This window comes from Varanus komodoensis, unplaced genomic scaffold (assembly GCF_004798865.1).
Source record: "Varanus komodoensis strain SLA01 unplaced genomic scaffold, ASM479886v1 scaffold1, whole genome shotgun sequence".
In the NCBI taxonomy this organism is placed as follows: Eukaryota; Metazoa; Chordata; class Lepidosauria; order Squamata; family Varanidae; genus Varanus; species Varanus komodoensis.
The window spans coordinates 95282392-95299965 of NW_025335268.1; the positions used below are offsets into that span (position 1 = coordinate 95282392).

General features: G+C 44.0%; 1 protein-coding gene across 2 annotated transcripts in view; it reads left to right on the forward strand.

Moving 5' to 3' along the window:
• The first annotated feature begins 11594 nt into the window (after positions 1–11594).
• Positions 11595–17574, forward strand: part of LDB1 (LIM domain binding 1) — a 70376-nt gene continuing 64396 nt past the window's right edge. Inside the window, exon 1 of one of the 2 annotated variants that reach the window (XM_044436911.1) lies at positions 11595–11949. In XM_044436911.1, coding sequence (XP_044292846.1) covers positions 11925–11949 — 25 coding nt within the window. In that variant the 5' untranslated portion in view covers positions 11595–11924. The remainder of the gene's footprint in view (positions 11950–17574) is intronic. The other variant, XM_044436902.1, reaches the window with a different exon arrangement.

Consider the following 17574-nt stretch of genomic DNA (forward strand, 5'->3'; position numbering starts at 1 on the left):
TTCCCCAGTAGCATATTGGACACCTTCCGACCTGAGGGGCTCATCTTCCGGCGTCATATCTTTTTGCCTTTTGGTACTGTCCATGGGGTTTTCATGGCAAAGATACTGGAGTGGGTTGCCATTTCCTTCTCCAGTGGATCATGTTTTGTCAGAGCTCTCTGCTATGACCTGTCTGTCTTGGGTGACCCTGCATGGCATAGCTCATAGCTTCATTGAGCTACGCAAGCCCCTTTGCCACGACAAGGCAGTGATCCATGAAGGAGCCTCCAGGGGTAGACCATCTTAATTAGTTTAAATCTCAGTAGGTGGTTATCTGGCCATGACAAAGGGACTAAGTTGAAGTCCCCCACACTCAAAGCACCGCCTTCATATCTGGCCAAAAAGACCAAATCTAGAGCATGCCCCGCTACATTCCTCAGACTGATGACATGCTGGGACAGTCCCAGGGTTGTCATGGTAGCCATGACACTACCCCAGATAGGCTGCCCTCAGCATGAATGTTGAAATCTCCCAAAACCAACAGTCTGGGGAACTCAAACATCACATCTGAGACTGGCAGCTCAGGTAGGGAGCTGGGTTGCAGGGTGGGCAGTAGTCCAGCAGAATTCCCAATCTGTCCTGCTGGCCCAACACAAGGTGCACACACTTCAAACTAGTCCTCAAACAGACAGTGCACATGGAGAGAGAAGATGAATTCTTATAGACCATGGCAACCACCGTCCCAACCCTCAGGTCTAGCTTGATGCTCAACCAAGTACCCTGGTGGACACAACTGGGAGAAAGTAACACCCTTCTGTTCACTCACTCAGGTCTCAGCTATACATGCCACATTGGCTGCCTCATTCACTATTAAATTGTAGATGAGAGGTTTTATTCTGCACTGATCCAGCATTTAAAAGCAGCATCTGGAGACTCAAGGACAAGCTAATATGGCAACCATCAAACCTAGAGATAGAGGGAGAAGTGGAACATGGACAGCTGCTAGCTGTCTGGGCCACATCCCCCTTACCCGGTCTGTCCTCCTCCCAGTGCCATATCTCCCTCTACCCATCACTATGCTGACTGGGACTCCCACCATCTCCCCACTTGTCCCCATAGCTACCCTCTCAGACACAGTCCCAGGCATAGGCCCACATAGAAAGGGAAGCAATGAGAAAGAAGTGAAAAAGTGACCTCGTTGTGGCATCCGAAAGGGGCACTCTCTTCTGGGATGTCCCCTTCAGGATTGCCCCTGCCAGGGCAACCCACCACCCAAGAGTGAGCCAAGTAATAAGCCTAGGAGGCTGCTGGAAGGCCAGGCCAGGCGATTCCCCTCTGCACTGATGATCTCTGCTGAGGCAGTGAAGATGGCTGGAAGACAGGGAGGGGCAGCTTGCAGCCACAGTCTGAAAAGGCAAGTAGTCCTCTCCTGTACTGGTCCCCAAGGCTCCTCACCAGCCCTGGGGTGCTGAGTGCCTGGCCAGAGTCTTCTATGGTTTGATTCTACCAACATTCTGTATGTGGTGATGTCTTTAGAGACAGTTTGGAAACTTGTTGGAACAAAATGGAACTGGTGTGATGCTAATATGAACAAGATGAATTTATATCACACTGATCCTATATAAGTAGCCATGGTTATTGATTTGTTTCCTGGCTGGAATTAGAAGTCCTAGTTTTGACCTTTGCAACACTAACAAGCAATTTAGGACCATCAGCTATTTGAACCTGCTTCATCACCTATTTAAGCCCTGCTTTATGGCTCACTATTGAAAAAATATAGCAGTTGGGCAGACTAAATAGAGACAGAATCTTTTCACTGATGGCTCTGTGCCTCAGAACATTGTTTCTTAGATCTTCATTAAGTTCCTCAGCTTTTTAAAAAATGGATTCTTAAAATAATTTTCTTTGTCAGAGCATTTCCATTTATTTTATGGTATCCTATTTGTTGTAACTGATGTACTATATTCAATCTACTATGACACTGTATTATTTTGACTTTGTATTTCTGTGTTGTTCTGTGAAAACTTTGTCCTAACAAAGGATCTTAACTAAAGATGGTGGAGTGGCCATTTTCAGTAGTAGAACGGATTTGTCATGTTTTTGATTGTTTGTCTTTTTCTGTTGTGTTGTAACAAAAATTTACTGGTTAATTCATAAACTGTTTTATGATGTCTGTTGTTTTATTATACTACTGTACTTGTAACCTTCCCAGAGAGCCATTTTTGGCTATGGGACAGGATAAAAATCTAATAACTAAATAAACAAAATTATAGAATAAATGGTGAACCTATAATCCTAATGTTTCTATGAGCAGTTCAGGTTAAGGAAAAGTATGATGAGAATGTCATCCACTTTGAAGTTTGCTGTGAAATGGGCAGATCAGTCTTCGTTTTAACAAGTTATGCCCCACTTGCTATCTTCATCCTAAATTTTGCTGTTCGTGCCCCAGAAGAGAGCTGTCTGCAGTGCAGTTTCTGCAAGGATCAAACTTGAGAAGCCCACTGCATCAGACCTGGTCCATCATACCTAATCCAGCGTTCTGTTTCCACAGTGGCCAACTAGCTGCCTGTGAGAAGCCTACAAGCAGTACAAGAATGTAAATAGTACCATCCTGCTCATGCCCTTCAGTGTTCAGAGGCATCCTGCTTCTGATAACAGAGCTGATACAGCCATCATGACTAGTAGCCTTATCCTCCCTGAATTTGTCTGATCTCCTTCCAGACAATTCTATTTATTTCATTTATTTATTTGAAATACATTTATGTTACATTTCAGACAAAAAGACTCCCAGAGAAACTTAAACATCACAGTCCTTGCCTGTAGGCTTACAGTACAAAAATGACATATGAGAAAAAGGAATATGGAGGGGATGAAATTAATGATTTCAGCAGGCTGGTGGAATGGCCTTGTTTTCCTTTTTCATCTCCTTCAGAACAGCCTGCTGGAATGGATGCTGGTGGTTACAGTTGAGAGAGCAGCAGTCTTCATGAAGGAGGTCCTCAAGTTAATAGTAAATACTGCATTAGTATTGAGTGTGTTCCCCTGCCACGAAGAACTTTGATTAGAAAGATGGTGCTTGTAAAAGAAAAGAAGCTGAGGATCAAATAGTGAGTGGAAGTTTCACTTTTTGACCCAGGAACCCTACCCTTTATTCACAGATGTATGATGTAAATTATTTAGGTGCCAGGGACTACCTTCATGTGTTTAGAATAACTCTCCTTCATTTAGCTTGCAGATGAGGAGCAAAAGAGTCCTCCTGTACAATATGGAAAAGACTCTGGTGTTAAGGTGCTGCACTAACTGCTGAAGCAGGGTCTAGAGGAGAAGCAGGAACCCCAAGTCAAATGAAGCAGAAAAACTGAGGTTCCAGTTAGTGTAACTGTGGATGTGGCAAGCCCACATATTAATGAATGGAGGCCAATCCACAGGATAACAGATTCTAGTCTTTAGTATTGCATTTCCTGAGATAATAGTAGCAAAGCCCAGCAATGATCCTAAGTCACCTGAAATAACAACCGTCGTTATTTGTTTTTCGGCGCCAGGCGAAGACCTTTTTATTTATGCAGCATTTTAAATGTTAATATTATTGAATTTTATTTGGCCAGGGCGGCTTATTTTATTTTACTGTATATATTTTAATTGTCATTGTTTTAATGTATTTTGTATTCAATGTTGTAAGCCGCCCCGAGGCCTTGGCAAGGGGCGGCATAGAAATGTTTTAATAAATAAATAAATAAATAAAACAAATCCAAAGCCACCATTATTGATAGAAATATCCACAATACCAGGCAGAGAAGGTGAGCTGTCTAGAACAATAAGGGGAATTGGGACCTGTAACTGAAAGAGTTCTGAAGCTAAGGTATTGGCCATAACATATACCTCTCACCCCTCGTTACTGGACTGAATACAGGAAATCTTATCAGTACTGCAGTCTCCAAAATACATTTAGGGATAATTTGCTGTAAACCACCCAGAAATCTTCAGCTGTTGAGCAGTATAAAAATAAATAAATCCTTGGCATGTTTACTAAAATAAGTCCTACAACTGGGAGCTGTAGGACTTTGTTCTGCCTCAATATACATAAGATTATGCTCTTCCTATGATTACTTGTATGTTGACGGTTTTACCCTTCAGAGCAGCCTAATAATATTTTAAAACAAAAATCTTGCCATTTGTCCTACAATACCAGGATGGCCCAAAGCTAAACAATTAGCAATTTTGTCTCCATGGTGGCAGCTGAATCTTTGCAGTTTATCCTCCCAGTAGATGCTGCTTGCTTGTAATGTCTCCAATGTATTTCCTGATTCAATCTGTAGGTGGCACATCTATGCTTCCTGCTCACAATCTTCTATAAGGTTGTGGTTGAGGAGCTGATGGCTGGCTCCAGGAGCACCATGACCAGAATGGCAAGGGGCACAAAACCACTATAGGGCCTGCTGAGAAGAAAGTAGCGTTTCAAATGTTTTGGACTACAACTCCCAGAAGTCTCTGCCAGCTTGTCCAACAGACAGGAATACTGAAGTTGAATCCAAAGGATCTGGAGATTTACTTGTTACAGTCCAGTGTCTTGTGATTGATATACCTTACTTTAAAACATTTGGGGGAGGTAGTTCATATGACCGAGAAAGGACTTCTCTAGTCTCTGCTCTCAGTCACATATTGCCCAGTTTTCACTATAGATGACACACATAAAATTCCTGTGACTTTTGATGACTTTTAGAAATTAACTTTCTTTGTGTGTGTCAGTTACATAAAAATGTCAGTTTTTCACCTTAAAAAGCCTTTATGTAAAGCATAATGATTTTTCCTAAACCCAAACATATATGAAAATACTTGGTTTACATTCTCCAGATAAATACCCCAGTCTATTCATCAGAACACATTCTGGTTTTCCTTATAGGAGACTTTGAGCAGTGAGTAGAAGATAAGAAGATAGATAGAAAGATAGATAGATTATCTATCTATCTGGGCAGATATGACAGAAATAACAAATAAATTCTCAAGTATTCTTACTATATTCCTAAGGATGTATTATTAATTTTAGTTTTGCTTCCTGTTTATATTTCCTTGTCCTTTGTGTTTCCAGGACATTTGTACAACAGTGTGTTAGTATCAATCCTTGCATGGTGTCTGAGCTTTGCACTGGTGTTGAAGGAACATTGATGGGAGGCCAGAAAATTGTACACCTTTCTAAATCATATATACATATGCACGTGCACACACATGCTGGTGTCATAGTGGATGGCTTGGGGTGAATTCCCAACTTGAGGAATGAGGAACCAGGCATTGCTCTTGTTTCTGAGACATACTTGCCTTTGACATCATTATCAAACACTCCCCATGTTTTGTTCTCTCTAGCTAAGAACTAGATCTGTGTCTAGTCCCAAGAAAATGGATGTACAAAATAGTTAATCAAGACAGCATTGGTTGTGTTTAATTTTAATTGAAACATACATCTTTCTGGAGAGAGGTATGTAGTGAAACATAAGTAAAAACAATAACCTGAGTAACTGGGAGAGCACCACAGCTTTCAGATTTACAATAAGATATCATTCTTCCCATAAAAGGTAAAGGTAAAGGTTTCCCCTTGACATTAAGTCCAGTCATGCCTGACTCTAGGGGGTGGTGCTCATCTCCGTTTCCTAGTTGAGGGAGCCAGCGTTTGCCTGCAGACAGTCTCCGTGGTCATGTGGCCGGCATGACTAAACACCAAAGTGCACGGAAAGCTGTTACCTGCCCACTGAAGTGATACCTTTTTATCTACTTCCATTTGTATGCTTTCGAACTGCAAGGTTGGCAGGAGCTGGGGCAGAGCAACGGGAACTCACCCCGTTGTGCAGATTCGAACCAGCGACCTTTTGATCAACCTGCCCAGCAGCACAGCAGTTTAAACCACTGCGCCACCTGCAGTCCTATTCTTCCATAAATGGACACAAAAAGTGAAAATTTTTTAAAGGAGAATGGGAGTTCTCTCTGTTCTCAGATATACCAGACCTCAGATTCTTTCACAGTTCCTTCAGAAAGCCACATGAAAACTACTTGTTGCTTATGTCTCTAGACTAGGATTAGGCAACCTGATACCTTCTAGATGTTTTGTACTACAACTCCCATTACCCTGGCTATTGGCTATACTGGCTGAGACTTATAGAAGTTGTTTCTGGAGAGCTTCCCTGCTCATAATGGTCTCATTCAGATCTCCAGAGAAGACTTTCTAAGTGCACACACAGTCATGATAATGTCACTGACATTTTGAATCAAAAACCATGAGCTAAAAGATGTAGCACTTATAACTCAAGTAAACAGTAGATTTCTTAATCACTATCATACAGTGGAAGTTGTGTTGAAGTTTTTTAAGACAACACACTCAAACTACATGTTAGTGAAGAAACTTGAATAAAGTTTCACGTATGGATGCATAGGCTGGTTGTGTACTTTGATTACTTTGCTTGTCTGCTTTGCAGAATGCAGTTGTACTCCTGTTTCACTGGTACCAGACTATAAATTTAAAGGGCTTATTGTAGTCTATACATCCATACTGAAAAAATAGATGATGACTTTGTGCCATTTAGCATCAATTATTAGAGTCTGAATGGGAAGTTTCTTGTGAATATCAGATTCTATTGCCAGAAGCTCCCTCCTCCTATGAATGTATCCTTTATTCTTTGGGTGTTATTTTACCTCACAATTTTTGTTATTTTAGGCTGGATGTGTGGAGAATGGGGTATTTGTTCTTCTTTTATAATATACTTTGCTAGTGATTTTAGGCACATTATCATTATCATGGAGAAATAGAAAGGTAAAAGATAAAATAGAACAAAATGCAAATTCCTACTAGGCTAGAGGTACAAAGCCTTCCAATACATTTCCATCTTGAAATCTGGGATCTTTCCTATTGCATTGCCAGCTTTTACTCCATACTGATCAAATATGGAAAAATCACTTTCACCCCAATCTTGTAGGATTCCACCCTTCCAAATTTCAACCCTCAAATTTTTCCATCCCCTGTGGGAAAATTTCTTCTAGCAGAGATGGGGAACAAGTGGCTGTCCATATGTTGTTGTACCCAAGACCCCAAAATTGACTATTGACAAAGTTGACTGGGTCTGATGAAAGTTGGGTGCGATAGAATAACAACTGGAGAGCCATAGGTTCAATACCTGATCTAATTATTCAGTATAATTATAATCCTATCTGATGCCCATCAAGGTAAGCACCCACTGGCCTGTAATCAGATATCATTTTAAACAACTTTCCCCGATCTGATGTTCTTCAGATGTTTTGGACTTTAACTTCCACCAGCACCGGCTAATGTGACCAATGGTTAGGCATGCTGGGAATTGTCATCCAAAACATCTGAAGGGGAAGTGGGTGAGGAAGGCTGGCTTAGAATGTATTTTTAAAAGGTTATTTCACTTATAGATAAGTCTATATAGGAGAACACCTTAAAGGATCACTGTTCTACCCCAGCTGATAACCCTCCAAATGTATGTGCTTCTGAAGCTCTTCTTGCAGTTAGGTAAAGTTGCATTTGTTATTGAGCCTGACCATCTGTGAGGAATCCCCAGACTATTAAGCAGAGAACACAGTGTCCCCCAGAATACAGATATTCTCTGTTCTTGGACATGGCAATGACTATGTCCCGTCTTTTATTTTGCTTTGCAAACTTTGCATAACTTGATATGCATGTTATGCAAGTATCATGGTTGACAGAGATTTTAAACAGAAACTGTTTCTGAGGCAAAGTGAGGATTCCTTGCGAGACTGTTCCACTTCCTTCCCCATCATCACTCTAACTTAACACTTGGATTTATAATGTTACAGCAAGATTTCCTGTCCTGCTATGCCAAGATGAGCTCATGTTTGGAAACCTCTTTCATACCACTAATTCCTGCTGAAGGACCTGACTCCAGTCTGCAGGAGCCCTGTGTTCCCAGTGGGAGGGTCCTTTTAATGTTTTTATTAGCAGCAACTCCTCCCATGCCATCTCCTCTGTGGTTCCTTTATCCTTTGCTAAAACTGCTGAACAGCTTCTAGATGCTTTGCTCTACAGACACATGTACCATAAGCTTCTAGCCAATGACATCATCTTTGTCTCATACCCTTTTCCTAGATGGGCAATCAAAGTCCAGGTGCTAGGTCAGAGCATTTTTTGGCTGACATGAAAAACACAGCTCCCAAGACTCCAGATTGGACGGTAAAGCCACAAGTACATTTACAGATTATCTGAAGTGCACCCTGGCTGCATTTAGCAATAACCCCACAAGTCCTGTTTCAGTGTCAATGGAATGCTACCATGTCATGCCATCCATGCACAACAGATTGGATAGAAGGTGGGAGGGATGGGCAGCTGCTGTGAAATTCGCTGTATAAAAGCCATCCTGCTCCTTTCTGCCCTTAAAAAAATATGCTCTGCTCAGCTCTTTGGAAACATCTCCTAGAAGAAGAAAGTCATGCAGCCTCCAAGGAAATGTTAAAAAAAATTAAAAATCACAAAGAAAGCTTTTATGTGATTTCCCATCTCTCTATCTAAATGGCTAGGTGATTGTGGCTGTATTTATCAGGTTTAGAGATACTAGGCTGAGTAGGATGCAAGAAACAAAGGTTTGCCAAATACACATTTTCTGTCAAAATGCTATGGGACAGGTGGGCTTTCCTCATTGAAAGTGTGAGATTTTAATATTGAGTAATCAGGTCTCTTCATATGTTATTACGTCCTGAGCTTGGCTTGTTTTTATGACATCTACTCAGCAGGTTATTAAAATAATAAATTTGGTTAAGCAGTGGAATGCAAACACTTAGAGGAAAGTGTGGTGAGTAAAATAATGGAAAACATGATTCCTCTTCCCTTTTTATAGCTTCACATGCCACTATTGTCCCACCCCCATACGCACACCTTTTGTTGGATTAAATGTTCCAAGAGATGTTAATAAAAATAATGCATATACAATAATTTAGTTCAACTGCATGACATTTTCTTAAGTTATGTATGTGTCTTTGAGAGATCTACCATCACACAGAGGTTCACTACTACTTTAAGCTAAATACTCGATCAAATATTATTATTATTATTATTATTATTATTATTATTATTATTATTACATTTCTATGCCACCCCTTGTTTTTATACAAACCTGAAAATATGAACTGGAGTTTTATAGATGTCCTTATAAGATCCTTATTGATGGTATGACTAAAAAGGATCTAGGAAAACATGTTGTAGAACTAGAAAAAATACAAAGAAAAGCACACACTTCTGACAGTGTTGATAACATAGTATTTAAAGAAAAAGTGCCTAAAGGGTTTAGACTCTGTTTTGGGGGAAAAGCTAGGAGAGGTATCATTATGAACGGATAAAAAAGAACCTGTTTCTTACTATTGTACACAACACTAGTGTGGGGGGGCGGGCGGGAATCCATTAACACACATTGATTAAAAATCTGACATTATTTTAACATGAACTTGTGATTGTTGGAACAACCGGTAGTAGGAAAAATGGTAATGATTAAAGATAGGGATATATCCAGCTACTAGGTAACATCATAATCCAACGATAGATATTCAGTAGTAAGTTCCAGTTGGTGAAATGAATGCTGAAAGGAAATTAATATTACTTACACTGTGTATTTCCAGTTTCTAGATCTTGAAGCACTTTAATGGGCTGAAATTCTAAAGAGAAAAACTGAAGCCTAAGTATACCTAACTGAAACTCAGACCTGATGGATTAGAAGCCGTGCCTCATACCTCTATGCGACAATCCAGGTGTGGCTCTTTAGTGGCAAGAGAAATTAACTGGATATATAAGAAGAGTCTCCCTCTTATGTTATATTACTCCACATGTTCCAAGAACAAATCCTCGCATTGAAAAAGATTCTGGAATTCTGTCCATATTTGCAGGGGGGGCGGGGTTCATTTCTTTTAATACTTTTAAGGATTGATAGGACACTCACTAAATATACCAAATGGATGTAAGGAATTGAGACTGTAACTATAACGGTTCAAATAATCAACATTACAATCAAATTAGTATGCATTAAAATAAATTAAAACCAAACTTGTTCTTGACAGTGACACAGGAATACTGGACATTGCCCTATACGGAGTCAGATGATTGGTCCATTACTCCAGTATTGTCAGTAGTGATTGTTTAGAATCTCCTGGTGATGCCAGGCGGGAGTTTTTCCGACTCTATCTGGAGATGACTGGAATGGCACCTGGAATATTCTGTGTACAAAGCAGGTGTTCTAGCACTGTGTTATGGCTCCTCCACTTAATAATGTATTTAAGGGAGCATGTGCCTAGGACTGGGGAAACTCAGGTTCCAATTTCTGCTCAGCCATGCAACTCACTAAGTGATGTTGGACCAGACATTATTTCCTATTCTATCCTACTTCACAGGACTATTGTGAGGATATAATGGTGGTGGAAGATCCACACACATGACTGGTACCTTAAGTATCTTGGAGAAAGCATAAGATAAAAATTAACAAACCAAATACAAATAAGTAATTTGAAGAGCTGCAGTGAAGTGCAGAATGAAATCCAACACAAGCAACATATATAGTATGAGGGAAGAATGATTTGGATTAAAGATCTGCTGAAAAAAGATTGCAGCACTTGGAGTACATCACAAACTACATGACAGGACTCACTAATCTGACTCTCATAAAAAGAAGAAAGCCACATTTGAACCTTAGACACAGAAAGTGTTAGTGGTGCTCTGCTAATTATGGAAAAGAGCATAAGAAACATACTATAGCAGGTAAGACAGGTGGAGAACATTTTTTCAGTGGGGTGGAAGCAGAGCATAGTTACCTCCACAGCAATCCTCTCTGTAATGGTTTTTTGCAAGAACTAGAATAGGACGACTTGGTTTCGACTCGACAGGGACCATGCTGATAACCGGTGAGGATGAAGAACCTTTTTAGCTGTACTGTAGCTCCAGGAACATTTACTTCAGAATATAGCAATGTGTCTCTGTTTTTAGCAGTGTGTCCAGTAAAATCTAACTCGAGTAGCCAGGGCTGGATATTCGAAAATATTCACCGCACAGCCTTGGAAGTCTGGCTTAACAAGAGGGCTTTGTAAGCAGGCTGAAGCCCTCACATCCCATCCCCACCTCTTTACATGAAGGCAGTACGGAGCATTTGGGCAATGAAGACCAAATTTTTGGGAAATCATAAAGCCTAGGAAGACACCAAGCTAAAGAAGGCATCTTTTCCTAGGTCAAAGCCAAAGAGTAGGTCATCCTTCGAGGACCTTTCTGGTTCTACAGAATTTAGCTTCAACCCCCCCGCCCCCGTTTGCGCCAAACCGACATTCACACGCATGAACTATGTCTTTGCACTTCTGCATGCCCGCATGCATACACGCACGCCTGCAAACGTGTCCGCACATGTCTCCGAGACCAGAGCGCCGCGCGCACACATTTGCAACCGCGCGCCTAACCCCTCCCCTCGCCTCCTCGCGCGAGCCCGCCCAAGGTGGCTGCTGCAGCAGAGATTGGTGTGCTTTCCCCCATCTGCGTCACATGGCTGCCCCTCCCCCCGCCTTCCCCTCCCTGTCGCGGCTCGGCTGTGCTCGGCTTTCGGCTCAGGTCACTTTGACAAGCTCGCGCTCGCTCGTTCTCCTCCTTCTTCTCCTCTGCGCAATTAGCATATTAATCAGCGCCCGGATCGGATTCGGAGCCGATCGGAGCGCGTAGTCGGCTCGCGCACGGCGAGGCCAACGCAACCCAGCCCAGCCTTGGACTTGCTGACGGGCTCTGCAAGAGTGGAATCCGGCTGCCCCGCTTGTTGCGGCTCCTGCGCTTCCCAGCGGGGAGGCCCCGCGATTGGGGGCGGCCTTGCCCAAGGGCTGGGACCGGGGTCTCTCCCAGGGCGGCGGATGCCAGGGCCCCGCCGAGCGGGCACATCGCACCTCCCCTGCGCCAGGCCGGGCATGTGAAGATGTCAGTGGGCTGTGCATGCCCAGGTGAGTCTGAGCGCGCGGGGAAAGAGAAGGAGGGAGGAAAAGGATGGGATGGGCGTACATCCTTCTCGAAGCCTGGGGGAGCCTCCTTCCTCCGTTCCCCTGCCCGGGCCCCTCTGCCACCGGGAACAGTCAAACAGAAAACAACCTCATAGCAACACCGCCCCCCCCCCAAGCAGGAGCCAAAAATCAACATTTTCAGGGGGATTACAGGGTCCCAGCCAAGCACGAGGCGCGGGAATCCTCGTTTTTGGCCGAGAGGGGGAACCTCGCTTTGCTTTGGGATCAGTGCGCCCGCGGTAGAGTGTTTGCTTGCTACTAATTGCTGGTATCTCTTGGCGAAGGAGTCTGGGGGTTGCGGTGCTGGGGCTTGCGGAGCTATTGGAGTTTCTCTTGTGATGGGGGAGGGTCTTGGGGATTGGGAACGGGGCTCTGTGTAGTTAGAGGTATGCTGGGAATGGGGGGGGGGTCGGGCTAGGGCAGCTAGATCAACATTACCAAAATAGTTGTGGGAGGGATCTGTCCTTTGTGGTAGAGGCTGCATGGGTCCTGTTCCGAATGTGTGGAGGGCTTCCTCTTGGGGGTTGCATTCAGCAGCGGGGTGTACGATCTCCTGCAAGATATTGCAAGAAAACGGAGTATGCCTTTCCAAATGTGTATGTTGTTCTGTAATCTGAAATGTCTTCAGTTTTAGGATCAGTTACTGACATATTCAAGGCATGGTAATGTGCTAGGATGTAATTTATTGGGGTTTGCTCTAATTTTGTGAGGTCAGAGTTTGCTTCCAGATAGAGGAGGAGTTACATGCATGGAAGATTTGGGCAATTTTGGCGGGGCCAATGTGGTTCTGGGAAAGGATGAGGAGGAAGTGGATTTATTTAGAGGATGGGCAAGCACCCTTCAACTTCTCTTTCTAATTTTCCATGAAGAAATAGTTGAGCCATCATGGTTGTTTGGGACTATTGGGCATGGTTTCTTTCTCCTTGTCAAGCCCCCCAGAGCTTTTCACTTTGAGTGGGAGAAAAGGAAGGCTTGCTGGCTTTGTGGCTAGATGTGCAGCTGTGGGCCAAAATGGCTCTCATAGCACTACCATTCTCATTCCTGGGTCTTCAGAGTAAACGTTTCCAGATAAGTTTGGGGGATGCTATGGGGTCAGTTAGTTTTGCAAATTTTGGGTGCTCATCCAAATAAGGTATAGCCTACCACACTTGCTCCAGAGCTTTTAATATGCTTGTCCTAAGTGCCCATGGCTGTGAAATGTGAAGCCAAGAATGGACAGCTAAGCAGGAATGTCAAAGATGGTAAATTTTGGTGGACTTTCGGTCATAGGGACACCATAAATCAGAGACTGTTTGATTGTACATAACAACAAAAAGTATGGATCATCTCGTTAGTGTTTCCTAGAGGGCAAATGGGAATAGAAAAGGCTAGGACTGGGGATGAGATGTGCCTGGAATCTTGGAAATGCAACATGTATCCATAATTTGCCCCTTTTGCTTAGGAACTGGATTGCTGTCTGATTCCTCCATTTCTGTAGCTCTCAATGTAAACAGATCAGGTAGACTTCACTTACAGGTTATGCTGAGCTTAAGCAGGGGAAGAAGCCAGCTGTGTTTGGGAACCTTATACTGCAGAGGCCTAGTTTGTCAGGGGGCCTTACCCAGTGACCTCCTGTAGTAGTGTGCTTTTGGCTCTGAATTTCCCCATATTCCTACAAAGTGTTCCATCCCAAACTGAGATAACATGGGCTCCATGCTGCAGAATAGGTATGATAATGTCTAAGTGCTCCATCTCTCTGCTATGCTAGTCTGGTCCAGATTTATTCAGTATGAGGCAAATTCTTCCAGTGGAGACAGGGCATCAACATAACCCTCTCAGAGAACAGCAGCATTCTACCTGCTCTGACACTGGATCTCTGAGTGTCTAGCCTCTCAGGTTCCTTCATTATCCGCTACCTGTTGTCTGCCTGAATCTATTTCTCTGGCTTGCAGCAATCTCTGTTTCTAAACAGCCCCTTCCCTTTCCTTCTGCTTCCCTTCCCCCACTGCCACTACCTCCTCCTCCTCCATCTCCCGCTGGAAGCTGCCAGAGCGGCTGCTGCTTCCTCAAGCAGAAAGTCACGTGCTCTCCCTCCAAAGCCAGGCCAAACATTTAAAGCACCAGGCACAGCGTGGGTTTCTTCTCCCCCTCTTCCCTCCAGGCTTTATCATCTCTCCCGCTCTGCCTCTGCCCACCTTGCCTGCTAGCCAACATAGGCGTGTGCGCACATACACGCAGACGAACAGGCTGGGTAGCCTGAGTCCGACTGAACCTGCTGACTGCCTATGCAAAAGATGCACAGCTTCCTATTGCCTGAATCTTCACAGAGATTCTTGCATGAAGGGACACTCGTAGAAGGGTTGAAGGGTTGGGAGTAGGGTTAGGCCAACAAACCTGTTCCGCTCTTGTTTCATATTTCAGTTCGAATCTGTGTGTTCCAAGAGGCTTACTAAATCCCATCTCCCCAAGGTGTGTGTTTCAGGGAGGGAGAGATGGAAGGAAAAACGCTGTGTTGCAACTATGCCTTGGCCACAACATGGCACAGCAGTGTTTATAGATAAGATCTTACAACTGGCCTGGGATTCAGAAGGTCCCACAGGGAAACCAAGTCCCCCTGCCAGAAATAGCTATTAGCAATTTTCAAGGTTGCAAAGGGGAAAAAACAGCCAGGATAATATTTGTTCATGTGAATCTTTCTTCATGCTGCAGCTGTAGATTTCCCCATGATTCTGCTTCTAGAGCCCAGGACAGACTGTTTATCGGAATATAGAACAAACAAGCTCTGGTTCTGGCCTCCTGCCAGCTAGAAACATTTAATGAGCCTCTCGTGTGGCTGCTCTTATGGTGGGGGGGCTGTATTAACTTGGAGGAGTTTCCAGCTGTGGGTGCCTTTGCCGTTTAAAGGGGAAGCAATGGCATGTGTAAGTTATAACAAAAGAGCTGCCTCTGTTGGGCATTTCTATATGTAGTGTAGCTCTGTATTTCTTCCATTCCCTATAGCATAAGACAAGGCAAGTTCCTTGCATCCATCCTATAGAATGCAGAGCACTATCTCTGACCTCCGTGCTTGCTGAGCATTTTGTCCTGTACCAAGCCCCTTCCCTGCACTTCCCCCATACAGTTCTTGCTGTTTCCCAGAATCTGATAATCTTTTAGTTCTTGATTTTAAGAAGCAGAGAAAACAGTGGCTAAAGTACATGGTGAAAAGGACCTGGTAGAAAAAGAGGATGAAATGAAGAAATCACCTCTTTGCCACAGATACAGTGTTGTGCTTTCCAGAGTATCATACATCATCTATTGGACCAAATGATGAAGATTCTTACGCAATCAGGAGACCACAGTAATCTCTGCCAACATGTTTGGAAAGTTTGCTATAAAGCCATTTTTAAGGAGTCTCAACAGTTCTAATCAGCAACTGCTTGGGAAAAGATGTGAAATGTTTAGTCTTGTGAATGTGTTCTGGTTTCACAGTTAGAGGCTAAAAGACTGGCTGGTAAAACTAAAATCCTGGCTTTTCATGTAGCATATTACGTGGCTCACTTGCCAGAGCCAGCTGATTTCCCCCTCAAATATATTCATTGCCATTTGAGCTCCTATGGTGCAGTACACTTAGCTTGCTTGCCTGCCTGCCCCTAACCATGGAACACTAACTGGAATGACACAGAATAACCTGTTAGTAGCAAGTGGGTTATAGGAGTGCCTGCTCCATTTCAGGAATTTACACTAGATGACCTCTGCTCTGTATCTCTGAAAACACTCCCTTTGGAGATTCTGTACACACTTGGCCTGTTTTGATATTGTATTCAAACTATACCATGCATTTGAATATTCTTCAGCAAAAATCCTTTTCAGGCACAGTCAAGGGTGGAAGTTTCCATTGCAAATGTTAAGTGCAGACTTTGGACTGGTCGGATTCTGTAGCTGTGCGTTTTATATTATTTATTTATTATTTATTAATTAAAACATTTCTATGCCGCCCCTTGCCGTAGCCTCGGGGCGGCTCACAACATAATAAAATACACAATAAATTAAAACAATAACAATTAAAATATATACACTGGAATAAAATAAGCCGCCCTGGCCAAATAAAATTCAATGATATTAACATTTAAAATGCTGCTTAAATAAAAAGGTCTTCGCCTGGCACCGAAAAACAAATAACGACGGCGCCAGGCAGACCTCTCTGGGGAGCGCATTCCATAACTTAGGCGCCACCGCTGAGAAAGCCCTCCTCCGAGTAACCACCCTCCTAATTTCCTTCACTGAGGGCTCCCGGAGGAGGGCCTCTCCCACTGATCTCAGGGGGCGACTGGGCATATATGGACGTAAGCGCTCCTTCAGGTAACCAGGACCCAAGCCGTTTAGGGCTTTATAGGTCATCACCAACACCTTGAATTGGGCCCGGACTTCAATGGGGAGCCAGTGAAGCTGACGGAGAACTGGAGTCATGTGAACATAACGTCCAGTCCCCGTCAGCAGCCTGGCAGCTCTATTTTGAACCAGTTAAAGTATCCGGACCGTCTTCAAGGGTAGCCCCACGTAGAGCGCGTTACAGAAGTCAAGACGGGAAGTCACCAGTGCATGAGTCACTGTTGCGAGGCAGTCGCACTCCAGATAGGGGCGCAGCTGATGAATCAGCCGAAGCTGGAGGAAAGCGCTCCTCGCTGCTGCTGTTACCTGAGCTTCGAGTGAAAGCTCCGGGTCGAGGAGCACTCCCAAGCTGCGAACTTTATCCCTAGGAGGGAGTGCAACCCCGTTCAGGACAAGGTTCAATTCACCTTCTCCGAAGCCTGAACCGCCTACCAACAGGACCTCCGTCTTGTCTGGATTGAGCTTCAGTTTATTGGCCCTCATCCAGCCCATTACCTCGGCCAGGCACTGGTTCAGTACAGCCACTGCCTCACCTGGATTGGTGGAAAACGAGAGGTAGAGCTGGGTATCATCAGCGTACTGATGATTCCGCAGCCCACACCTCCTGATGACCTCTCCCAGCTGTTTCATATAGATGTTAAACAGCAAAGGGGACAAAATGGAGCCCTGTGGTACTCCATGGCATAGCTGCCATGGCACAGAGCCATAGTTCCCCAGCACCACCTTCTGGAATCGGCCATTGAGATAGGAGCGGAACCACTGCAAAGCAGTGCCTCCGACCCCCAGTCCCGCAAGCCTATCCAGAAGGATACCATGGTCGATGGTATCGAAAGCCGCTGAGAGGTCCAGGAGAACCAACAGGGACACACTCCCCCTGTCCTTTTCCCTGCACAGGTCATTGTACAGGGCAACCAAGGCAGATTCAGTACCGTACCCGGGTCTGAAGCCGGACTGAAATGGGTCCAGATAATCAGTTTCATCCAAGAGTGCTTGGAGTTGTCCCGCCACCACTCGCTCTAACACCTTGCCCAGAAACAGGAAACCTCAGTTCTCTCAAGGACTACTTTATGGCACTCACAGAGCATATTCTGGCTTTTCTCAGGCAGTTCCTCCTTGGGATAACCAGTCAGAGCTGGGCTACAGAAGCAAGAATGCGTCCACACTAGCCTTTTCCTTTGTTACAGACAACAGTCACTGACTCATTTAGCTGTTACTGAG